Source organism: Trifolium pratense, linkage group LG2 (assembly GCF_020283565.1).
Source record: "Trifolium pratense cultivar HEN17-A07 linkage group LG2, ARS_RC_1.1, whole genome shotgun sequence".
In the NCBI taxonomy this organism is placed as follows: Eukaryota; Viridiplantae; Streptophyta; class Magnoliopsida; order Fabales; family Fabaceae; genus Trifolium; species Trifolium pratense.
The window spans coordinates 45,109,871-45,122,561 of NC_060060.1; the positions used below are offsets into that span (position 1 = coordinate 45,109,871).

At 30.6% G+C, this 12,691-nt stretch overlaps 1 protein-coding gene across 1 annotated transcript; it reads right to left on the reverse strand.

Annotated features, from left to right (window-relative positions):
• Positions 1 to 296: 296 nt before the first annotated feature.
• On the reverse strand, positions 297 to 3,509 carry LOC123909512 (BAG family molecular chaperone regulator 3-like). The gene is made up of 4 exons (XM_045960355.1): positions 2,650 to 3,509; positions 2,050 to 2,306; positions 1,549 to 1,695; positions 297 to 894 (listed from the first exon to the last, which is right to left on the reverse strand). The coding sequence occupies exons 1-4, from the start codon at positions 2,897 to 2,899 to the stop codon at positions 460 to 462; spliced, it is 1,089 nt and encodes a 362-aa protein (XP_045816311.1). The 5' UTR covers positions 2,900 to 3,509; the 3' UTR covers positions 297 to 459.
• Positions 3,510 to 12,691: the final 9,182 nt, after the last annotated feature.

The following is a 12,691-nucleotide window of genomic DNA, read 5'->3' on the forward strand; positions in this document are numbered from 1 at the left end:
TGTTTTAAGGTCTCCCAAATTTTCGAAACATGTTGAGGGACTTTAGAAAATATTGAACGGCCTTTCCTCGTACTTTTTTCAATTGGGTGGAATGGGGTTGTACCCAACCCATCATATCTTGTAGTGACATGTGCTCTTTATTTTGGTTATAAGATCCAATTTATCTATTCTTTACAAAGCTACAAATACACACAATTTTATATATATATCCATCAAAAATAGACCCAAACATTTGGTAAATGAATTCATATGACACCATAATAATCATATAAAAGTAACTTTTTATGATACTTATATGATAGCAACCCCATTTATTCCCCATGTAAATAAACAGATTATAAGGGGTTGCTAAACAAATCTAAATACACAAAAGAATGTAAAACATATAACACTCCAAGTGGAATACAAACCCAAATCACATCCAAACAATTTTAAACATATATGGTATATGGTAATTTATCACATAAAGAATTCCCAACTGAACTTAGAAGGATCTGAATTATTATTCTTATTATCATTATTATTATTGGCCATTGAGGGAGTAGTTGTGGATGTGGATGGAAATGTGATTAATGGTGGGGTAGAATCAAATGTTTCCCATTTTGTAGTAACTACAACTCCTGAGGGTTGGTTTTGTTGTTCTTCAAATACTAATGAAAGTTCCTTTGAGTTGTTCCTAGGTTGTTCTTGTTGTTGCTCTTGAATTGGTACTATTGACCCATGATATCCATTTGAATGAATTTGTTGTGGTTGTTCTTGAATTGGTTCCAATCTTTTCCCATTTGAATGCTTTTGTGGAGATTGTTTTGGAGCTTGAACATCATTGCCATTTGTGATAGAATTCTTGACTTTTAGCATATCCAATGTTTCAACATACTTTTGAACTCTTCTTACCTTCAAAAAGTTTCAAATTGTTGAAAACCAATGACATTGAAGAACTTGTAAACAACAAAAGACCCAAAAACAAAAAAACCTAATACATAGTCATTTTAGTCCATAAATATCTAAGGCGGTGTTACTATAATTCTTGAATATATCAATAATTACACAAAATATCATCGAGTGTGTTTTTTGTTAATAAGTCTTAGAATTGGGACTTTTTAACCCACCTCCTCGCGCCCAACACCATTGGGCTTGGGGCACAGATATAAATGGCGGATGGCCTGAAACCTGATAGTAGGAGGTCCAGCGGATAGTGGAAGAGACTCTGATACCATTTTAAAATTAGAAGTTTGGCTTAACTCAACTCTACAAAACCGACTTTTAAGGTGAAGATTTGCCTCTACTATATAAACATATATTCACAACCAATGTGGAACAAATTGGTTAAAAGACATAGAAAACAATAAAAGACATATACGGAGACTGAACTGATTAACAAAAGATATATTCGTATAGTTTTTGTAACTTTAATGCATTCAGAAACTATTATGACAACGGCTTACAATTTTTTTAAAAAAAAAACTAACCTTTGAAAAAAAAAAAAATAAATAAGAATGACTATTTATAAAAATAAACAAGGCAAGTGCAAAATGCATAAAAAGTTACCTGCATTTTCCTTTGCAATTTGACATCTCCATCAGCAATTATACCATCCAATTTAAGCAATTGATTCATCAATAGTTCAATAAGACCAAGCACATCTGATTCCACAACTTTCCCACCTTTGCTAATTATTGATTCAAAGGCAGATACCTAATCAATTCCACTTACAAATTAGTACTCAATTCTCAACTACTACTCAAACATTTAATACAAACCAAACTCACTCATAATTATTTGAAAATGAAAATACACAAAAAAGTACTAGAAAACCAAAACAAGACAATCACTAATTTAGTCATCAAATTGTAGGAGTCAAAATAATTAAAATTTTCAATATAATGCAATAAATCAAATTGTTCGACGCATATAGTTTAAGTATTAAATTGACGATTCACTCATACGAAAACACATTAATTCTGCGAAGGACTAATGCAATAGATCAAATTGTACGATTCATATAGTTTCAGGACTAAATTGGTGATTCACTCAGACGAGAACACATACCCGTCCGGCAAGTCTATCTACTTCCAAGCTAATTTGTGAGATAGATTTTGCAGCTTTCTCCATCTTAGCATTCTTCCTTATCTCCAAAGCCCTTTTCTCTTGACTAATAGGATCTTCCATTAGAACTAGCTTTGATTTGTCCTTTACACCAACTATATCAAGAAAAGCCTTAGAATCCCTCTCTTTGTCTTTGTAAAATAACTTTTGATCTTGATGATGTAATCCAGTTGGTCCTGTCAACATTTTCTTCAAATCCCCTGCATCACCAACCAATGTAACCAAAACATAACTTGACAAAGATACAAAGTGATGTATAATTAAACAAAAATTAAAAAGTACATCAAAAAAAGATAAATTACTTCTTAGTAAGCAAATTAACTATCAAAAAACAAACTTTAATTAATAACGAATTGTACGGGAAAACCTGAATTCACATTTTTTTTTTTTTAGTTTATAATAGAGTCAGTGAGGATCGAAGCTAGATACTATCAAAATCTCTGACCACTAGACCAAACCTCGATAGTGGAACTCTGAATTACCCAAGGTTAAACAAAAGAAAAAACTATTGAAAAACATAAAAGAAATAGTGAAAATAATTACCAAATGAGGCTATTGAACTAATGTTGAGTTCATGATAAATTGAACGAAACTTGACTCTAACTCTAATTGTAGGAACCAAAACAGGGTTTCGATCTGAAGCAGTAGTTCTTGTTTGAACCAACATTCCACCTGGTCTCATCTCCCATTCATTTGAACCCGGTTCAGCAGTTCTGCAACCACCTGAGCTTATTGGTGAAGAAACACCATTTGTCTTATTGCTATGATTATGATTATTCCTCATTCTCATCATCTTCTTTCACTTTCACAACTATGCAAACAAAAGAGGTATATGAACTTTGAGAGAGAGAGAGAGAGAGAGAGAGAGAGTTAGATCTCTGAGAAAACAGATTCTCTACAAAACTTGACAGAAAATTAACCGACCCAATTCACCAAAAGGCTGCTAGAACATGTTACAGAAACCTCTGACCCCAGCATTTCACAAGTCCACCATCACAAGAGAGAGAAAAAAACAAAAAATTGAACTTTTTCTTTTTGGATGAAGAATCAATAAAAACAAATCCAACCCAATAAAAATTTAACTTGACAAAGCACAAAGCAAAGATCTTTACAGCAAAATGTGGCTCAAAACTTTGATGGGTCTAAGAATTTTTCACAAAAATATTAACCAAAAAAAATAAAATAAGAAAAACTTCTATATATTGAATTTTGAAAGAGAATGAGAAGCTAAAGAATTGAGAGAGTAAACAATTCCAATGATGAGGAATTGATTCTCTCTTGAAATTCTGGAGAAAAAATGGAAGGGAGATGAAAATGATGAGAAGAGAAAATAAAATAATATATATATGAATATGAATATAAAAATGAGTGGCCAGCTAACTTAGGTGACACCCTGTGATATTAATATATATACTACATTAAATTAATATATTTAATAATTAATTTTTCTAGTAGTTGTCATGAGAGGATCAATTATTATTTTGTTTTTTGTGATTATGTAATTAATCAAAGGAAGCATTCCATGAGCAATAATAAGTATAGGATGAGATTTTTTTGTCAAAAAAAAAATTAGGATGAGATTTTCTTTTCTTTTTTTATTCTTTCAAAAATTTGGATAGTTTTGGTTTTTGTTTAGTTTGTTATGCTAATGACTTGAATAAATTAAGAGATATTTTTAGTACCATAAATATAGAATTGAAACTTTTTTTTAAAACATTTTATACTTATAAACTTTTTCATACCAAATTAAACAAATATTTTACATTTTTTATTTCCTTTTATTCTTTAAAATATAAAAACAATGATGGATCTCCAAATACAAATTAATCAAGAAAAGTATAAAATAAAAAATTCAGAACAATTTAAATGTAAAATTATATAGTATTTCTCTTTTTATTTTTTACGAAAGTATTTCTCTTATATGGTATATATTTCAAATCTCACTCGTAGTTGAAGAAATTAATTCATTTAATATGGAAGAAGAAAAAATACAAATTTTCTTTTATTGGCACTAAATTAACTACCTCCCATTTCTTTTTGGTATAGAACCACCTTCCATTTTATTGGCATCTTCTCTTAATTTGTTAAGAATTTGTTTTAACGGTAAATATTTCATTCAAATATTAAACAAAAAAACATTGACAAAATTCAAATATTAAAAAATTAAGAACTATGCTATTTGACGCAAAGATATTTTAAATGAATTTTCACGAATACAGTATTTTATACTTTTTTTAGTGTACTCCTATACAATACATAGTAACTATTATTTCACATTTGCAAATACTTTTTTTAGTGTACTCCTATACAATACATAGTAACTATTATGCTTCAAGTCGGATTGCGCGTCCGTGCTCAGCCCTACCACCAACCACAAAGCAAACCGGGAGTACTATGTTGAACACAAACCGACAGAGAGAACAATGTGTTATACTACTGTTATGGTGCTTTACTTTTTCATATAAGAGTGTTCTAGTGCTTTATGTTGTATAATAGAGATGATGAGTCTACTATTTTCTAGAAGCCACGTGTCATTATAAGGGTCGTTACGGAATTTCAGACATTCTAATCATTGTTGCTCCAAAGTGGAAGTGTTACAAATGTTGACTATCTTTGGCAGTTAATTTTGATGGCGCAGTAATTCAAAACGGTGAAAGTTTTACTAGCCACAGCTTCTTATTGGTCACACGTGTGCTTTCTCTCTCATTGTAAAAGAAGAAAGTGTGGTAATTTTCTTGGATGTGGATTCTCTAGTGTCGTTTATCTCTTGTCCTCTTTCTTTCCCAATATTATGTCTTCTTTTTTTTTTTTAGAAAATGTTAATAAGTGTTTATGAACTAAATATGGTAAACAAACATTAAAATTTGTGTATTTTATTTTTTAAATTACTGATTCCAATATAAATCTCTCACCATTAGACCAAACATTTTTTATATAATTGATATCGAAATTCATTGAAATTGCAAATGCATGCATAATGTCTCCTTTGTTATAGTTTTATGTATTAAATTAAATTGATCAATAAAAAACACATTTGAGAATTAAATTGACTATCTAAATATGTACTCAAGACTAAAATAACAAATAGTAAGATAGACAATTATAAATGTGATTGTAATTTTAGTACTCTCTCTTATCATTTTTATAAGAGACATTTCACATTTCTAAATTTATTGGATGATTAATTAATGTATATAGTCTATATTTAGAAAAGTGAAATATCTCTTATAAAAGTATATTAAAAGACAAATGTAATAGTAAGTTACATTCAAAGATTAATATATAGTATATTGGATAATAAGTTAATAATCTAGAGAATTTAATTACTTATTTTTCTAGTTTTTTTAATAGTATATATATGTTTACACGTGATGTTTGTCCTCTTTTCTGCCTTTTTGTAATAAGTGTGTTAATTTGAGAATCAAAACTTTGCTTTTGATCCAATCAAACAGAAACTCTTGCTATCTTTACTTTCGATTGAATTTTCTATATCCATTCTTAAATTTTGTGGGATAATATTATAAATGATAATAAAAGAATCAGCCAAAAGATTCCTCTATAATTTTATCAAAACTTAATTAGTCATTAGAAAATAAGAGACCGAATAACCTTGAATTGTTTCAAGTGGTAAGAATTTTAAGTATCTAAAATATATGATTAGAAGTTTAATTTTTGACACCTACATATAAAAAGAATTTAATTGGGACGTATTCTGGACTGGACCCAAAGTTGTCCCAATCTGCTAGGACGTCGAGGACGGTCGAAAGGAGTAACGTCCTGATCCACTCAACATAGAAACGTACGTGGACCACATGCTCCTCACCCGAGGACATGCTATCATCAAAGCCTCATCCTTTATCCTTGATAAGCGAATCAGCTCCGACCCTGAGTGATAAGCATGAAATCCAATAAGAAACCCCAGCAGTCATCCATTATGGGTGGATCACCTCGACCCATAATGGAGACCTTTGACCTAGTGTTGGGGGATCTATATAAATCCTCCTATACAGGAGGGTCAAGTATTCAATTCTATTCTAACCTAACGTTTAAACTTGTAACTTGTACGATCTCTGAACTGACTTAAGCCTCGGAGCGTGTGCATGTACAAACCCCCTTTGATAGATTGCTCAACTACGAACGTTTACTGACCATCTACCTTCTCTGACCGTCAGGTAAGATCAGGAGGAAAATACATTTCGTACATCCCACATATTCTCTGACTAATATTAGTTGCCACCAAATTCCATGTTTATAACATGGTTACAGGATAAGAAAAATAAGAGACTATCTTTTTGGTCCTTATTCATACAAAAATTTCTAGAAATGTTTCTTAATAGATTAGTATTTTAAATACCATGTATGTGAGTACTCTCATGCATTATTTTATTTTTTTTGCCATGTGTTAATTTTAATTGAAATAAGCTAAATAAAAGGAATAATTAAAAAAATAAATAAAGGATGACATTTTGGTCCCTTTCAAATGAGGTAAAATTTCCATTTTTTTTCACATTACACGCCAATACCTTCATATAATGTAACCATTTTGTTAGCTTGTCTATTCTTCTATTAAACAAATAGACAGTTTGTACATTTATAATAAATGTCCTTTTGACAATTTTAGTCTTATAGTAGATTTTCTGTTAACTAATCTCCAAATAGCACTTGTTTTGTCTTCATTGTACGTCAAATGATGTATAATTGATTTTTGTACTAACTGGATTTGTCGTTAAGTACAATATTGATCTTCATTAATAGTCAATTTTATCTTGAGCAATGTAACTTCATCCAAATTGTACGAAGATGTATATACATGCGTGAGATCAATTGAAGTTATGGGAAATTGATTTTGTAACTGTTTGTTCACCTCATATATTTATAGGATTTTGTCGTTAAGGTAGGATTTTATAGTGTGTGGTATTTACTATTAGATTATTAAATATATTTTTTTGGTTAAGGTAATAATACATCTGATTTTAAATATAAGAGACGGCTGTGTCAATAAAAATTGGTGTAATTCTCAACAATAATTTTTACATTAAATTACTGTTTTGGCCTCTAAAATTTTATAATCAGGCCTCTTAATTTAAAATAACACTTTTAACTCCTTAATTTTGAAAATATCAGTTTTTTGCCTAAAGTGGTTGGACCCTAAACTCCCGTTATTTACACATATCATGCTCCCTTGAAAATAAGACTTAATTATTTTAAAAGCTTTCAATGTTAATATTCACCCTCCTAAGCCTTAGATTATCAAAGAGGTTATTTGGCACCATCCTTTATTTTCTTGGTCCGGCTGCTTGTGGTAGAAATTTTTTAGGAATTCGATCTAATGCTTTGTTTATGGGCCATTTTATTGAGAAAATTGGGATTCATAATGCTTTTGATGCTGAGCTTATTGCCGCTATCAATGCTATTGAAATTGCTTTCAGAAATAATTGGTACAATTTGTGGCTAGAAACTACGCTTGTTATCATGACTTTGTAAACTTCACCTCAAAGTTTGGGTGTAAAGACAATAAATATTTAATCATAAAAATTAAAGAACTAAAAAAAAAAATTAAAGCTTATAAAAAACAAATCATAAAAATTAAAGAACTAAAATCTAAGGTACCAACACATGAACGGTGAATGTCATCCACTACACTTTTCGAATCGGATTCAGATATAATCATATAACATTTGTAAAGTCTCTATGCCCCGTGTAGTTTCTAACAGACCAGCCCGCGCTCGTCTTACCCACCTCATTCTAAAATCCCGCGTCACCATCACACTACTTATACCATCCAATATTCGGTTTCTGCCACTATGCTTGTTGTTGTTCTAGTGCATGCAAGTTATTGTTGTTACGAACTCGCTGAACCGCGTCCCATTCGCTCCACATATATGTCGCTTTTGCACTGAGTTATTTCCCGTCTCTTTCACATTATTCCTATTATTCCATAAGGTCCACACCATCACATCAAATTTACCCGCTAACTTTTTGTCCTCATAGTGACAAATATTCATAATAACGTCCTAGGCAGTATTAGAACGTTGAAAACGTGACGAATATCATCCATACCTATTGCTTGCCACGCCAGTTTACTGTCATTGCATTCAAACAAGAAATGTCAATCATTACCATGTTCACAAATAGGACAGGAAATCGGGCACGACACAAACCTTTATTTTAAATGGATCTTCAATTATGTAACTAATTCTTTAAAAAAATGCAATTACTTAAAATCGATATTTATGGCTTTTTGGACAATTACATTAAACTAATTTATAACATATAGTTTATAAGCTCATATGACCAAAAATGATCGTTTGATAACCATAATTTTTGCATGAGTTCATAACTTATTCTTATTAGCTTTTACAAGTAGTACGTGTTAGTAATTATTACTAACACACTTTTTGTAAAAGATTACATGTAATGTGCATCGTATCCATTCGTTAGGAGTTCCATTTTTTGACATTAAGAGTGTTTTAACCACCACTTTAAAATCAACATGAAATTCAATTTTGTTAAGGTCACGTGTCTGGGCCAAATACAAACCAACTATCACATCCCACAATTCCGCAACATAAGCACTACAAATTTCAAAGTAGTATTTAAAGAACCCACAAATTCACTGTCTATTGTTATGGCAAGTGTGAGTTAAGTTTCACATTAATTAGAAAAGTGTAGATTGAATATTTTATAAGTAAGAGGACCAATAAACTTAACGCCTTAAAATTTTAGGTTAAAATATAATGTCCTACTCACTTGTACGTTTGTGCTTAAATTCAATATAAGTCGTGAAGCCCCGATACTCAAAAAATGACAAAGTATCATGTCTGATATGTACTCGATACCGATACTTCTCTGATACGTGTATCGATCGAAAAAGTATTGGGCAATTAATGCTCTTTGATGATAGAATTGTAGGAGAGGAGACTGATACGTACGATTCATATTTTCTCTTAAGTATTGAATGTTAGAGTATGATGTTACCAACTATGTCTTTATTAGTTTTTTTCATTGTCATGACTTGAACTCTGGACTTCCAACTCCTTAACCCTGCTCAACTAGCTTAACCAGTTAAGCTACTCATCTCCTCTTGAGTAGTACTTATTAAAGATATTAATAATCAAAATTATGCATTAAAAATATTGCATTAATCAAACTAGCTCTTATATTTTAACAGCAGAGAATATCTCCCTTGGAAGCTCCATCCATGTTGAGACGAAACCAAATTGAATTTCGACAAAGTAAAAAACCAAGATTCTATGCATCAAAGAATAAGTGGACACGTGGCATACATCGAAGCCATCTGTAGGATACTAAATTCTAAGCAAACAGCATCCTTTTCAACTACTGTCACTGTTTCAAAACCAAGATTAACTATTTTTTTCTTTTACTACAATCCACACCACACCGACAGTTTGACACGCACGTAAGAGACTGCTAAGAGGATGTGATCCTCTGCATACGTATTATGATGGAGATGGTTGTACCTACTTTGTTGTTACATTTTGTTTTTTTTCGTTGTTATGTGTGACTCTAATAATTAATTGTGATTAGATAGTACCAGTACATGCTTTTAATTTATCAATCTTCCATAGGAGTTAGTTTAAAATATAAAATTATATTTTAGGGATTTTGTAGTTGTCAATCTTCTTATGTTTGATTAGAGACAAGGAACCGACCAATCTGAATTATATAGTAGACTTTACATTCACCATATTAAAAGAGGGTCATGCTAACTAGTGCCCTCGGGACACTAGTTAAGGATAAAAAAAAAGTAATTTTTGCATTGAAAATGACACTTTTTATACTTTACAAACATTGACTACACAAGTTTCAATGTAATTTTACTATAATTAGTATCCTTAACTAGTGCCCCGGGGCACTAGTTAGCATTTTCCTTAAAAGAAAACACATAAATTTGGTCACTTTGACACACTCAATTTTCTCACAATTCAATTTAATTTTTCGTATTTAAATTAGTTTTTAATATTTTTATGTTTGAAAAAATTAGCCAATTTATTTCATTCATTAGTTATTGTTGTGAATTCGTCTTAAAATCACACCAATGAATAACTTGATGTGTGGAGCAATAGAACGGCAACCAATAATTAAGCGGAATAAATAATAATAATAACCGATAAACAAGATAAAGGAGAAGAAAGAACACGATATTTGTTTACCCAGTTCGGTCCAATAATGACCTAGTCTGGGGGAGAGAGCAGCCCCTCCGTTCCACTATATCAAACGAGTAACTTTACAAAGAAATTCCCAATTGGGTTACAGGAATTAATCTTAATTCTACCCAAATCCCGAATCTCTTCCCGTGGCCAAGAGACTCAATTTGATAAGTGTTTCCCAAGGTGTACCACAAAGATAGTTCGCCCACCCTAGAGTTGTACCAAGAGAAAAAACCCTTTTTCCTCTCTAAGACCCTAGCCCTTGTGTGGTGGCAAACCCTAATCCTTGCCTCTACATCTCTACTCTCTTGAGTTGCTCTCTTTCTCTCTCTCTCTCTCTCAATTTTTCTATGAATAAAGCACTCCCTATTTATAGAAAAATAATATGCCAAAAAATTAGTAACAAATCTGTTTTAAAATAAAACAAATCCAAGTCAAAGTATCTTCCAAGAAAATATATTTTTTTCCCAAAAAATCTTCAAAACATCAAAGATGCAAAAAGATTCAACAAAGATTTTTCTGACTTCTTGTAACTGAGATTTCAAGGCATATCCAACAATTATAAATAGATGAATTTATTTCTTACATGAAAAATATTAGAGAACTAATTTAAATATTATTTTTGTCGGTGACCGAACTGTGCGAAAATTTTCTATCGACAAAGCTAAATTCACCGGACAAACAACAATATTAAGTTTAATGACAATTTTGAGAGTCCTCCCCTTCCTTCCATCTACCTCGAACCAATCGGACCCTAAGAGAGTTCATTAATTACTTGAGCTCATAAAAGAGAAAACTAAAGAAGACTATGGCATATGGAGGGACATTCAGAGAGGGAAGTGTGATCAAAAGATGATGTTACAGAAAATGATAACAAGTTAGGTAGAATGTTTGTATAACTATTGTGCTATGGTATATTGGTATTTTTTGGTTAAGTATTCAAGCCATATGATATGCATGTGTAGGCAGGCATGAGTGGAGTGTGGTCAAAGGGAAAACCAACAAAGTCTTATAATTGAAGGCAATATACAAAGATAACTCTGCACGATGTAGGGGTCAGTATATACCCTTTGGAATGTGTTCATGTAATATTGGTAGCTTGTTTTTATATTATACATGTTACTCATTTTTTAAAAAGCCAAATATATTTAGATATTTGAAGAAAATAAAGTTACTCTAGAGTGCCAAGAATATATATATATATATATATATATATATATATATATATATATATATATATATATATATATATATATATATATATATATATATATATATATATATATATATATATATAACACTTTTAGGTTATTATTTTTTAGGTTAAATTACACTTTTAGCCCCTTAAGTTTCACAAAGTTGCACTTTTAACCCTTAAATTCTATGATAATAAAAATAAATCAATGAATTAATTAATTAAAACGATAGTTTAATACTCTCTCCGTCCCAAAACTTTAGTCATTTTGGAGTTTTGCACGGAGATTAAGAAATGATAAGTAAAGTCATTTTTATCCTTACTTTATTAAGAAAGAGAAAATATATTTAATTAATGTTTCAACTTTAGTAAGAGTACAAATGGTAAAGTATCATTAAATGTGCATTGGTAACTTAAAATGACTAAAGTTTTGGGACAAAACTAAAAATGTAAAAAAACTAAAGATTTGGGACGGAGGGAGTAAAATTATTATTCTCTTTATTTTATTTATTATTTTTTCTTAATTTGTGTAAAATTATCAATTGCGATAATTGTTATGGAATTGAGGAATTAAAATATATTTCTAATTTTGTTGTTATAGATACTATTAGAGTACCACGGCAGATGTCCTATTAGTATAAGTTAATTGATAGCTACTAAAAATATTATTGAAAGAATCAGAGTTCGAATTTTGATTCTCCAATTCTTTACACTTATAATGATTGAGTTTAACCACTAGACTACTTGACAAAAAAAATAATAACATTGCCGATTTTTTATAATTTTTCTTTTATGATTTTGAAGATAAGATCTATAAAGCGAAAATATTAATTTAGAATAAGTGGATCGATGCGACTGAAGTCTAAGATAAGGGAGATTTCATCGCACTTAGAAATATATTTATATTTTCCAAATTCAAAGGATATTGACAGAACTCAAATCCAGACCAAATCAAATTCAAGACTTATATTTTACCACTAAACTTTTTTTTTTTTTACAATGGAGTCAATGATATCGAATATAGAACCACTCACGGAACACTCACTATAATATAAAGGTTGGAGGGAGCAGGAATATTCCTTATCCGCACGGAGCTATTCCTCGCTAAGAATAAGAAAGGACGCTATCTCTACGAAACCCCTCGTCACTAAACCAAATCTAATGGCTTACACCACTAAACTCATCTTTGTCTATACTTTTTAAATATGTATAGTTTAAT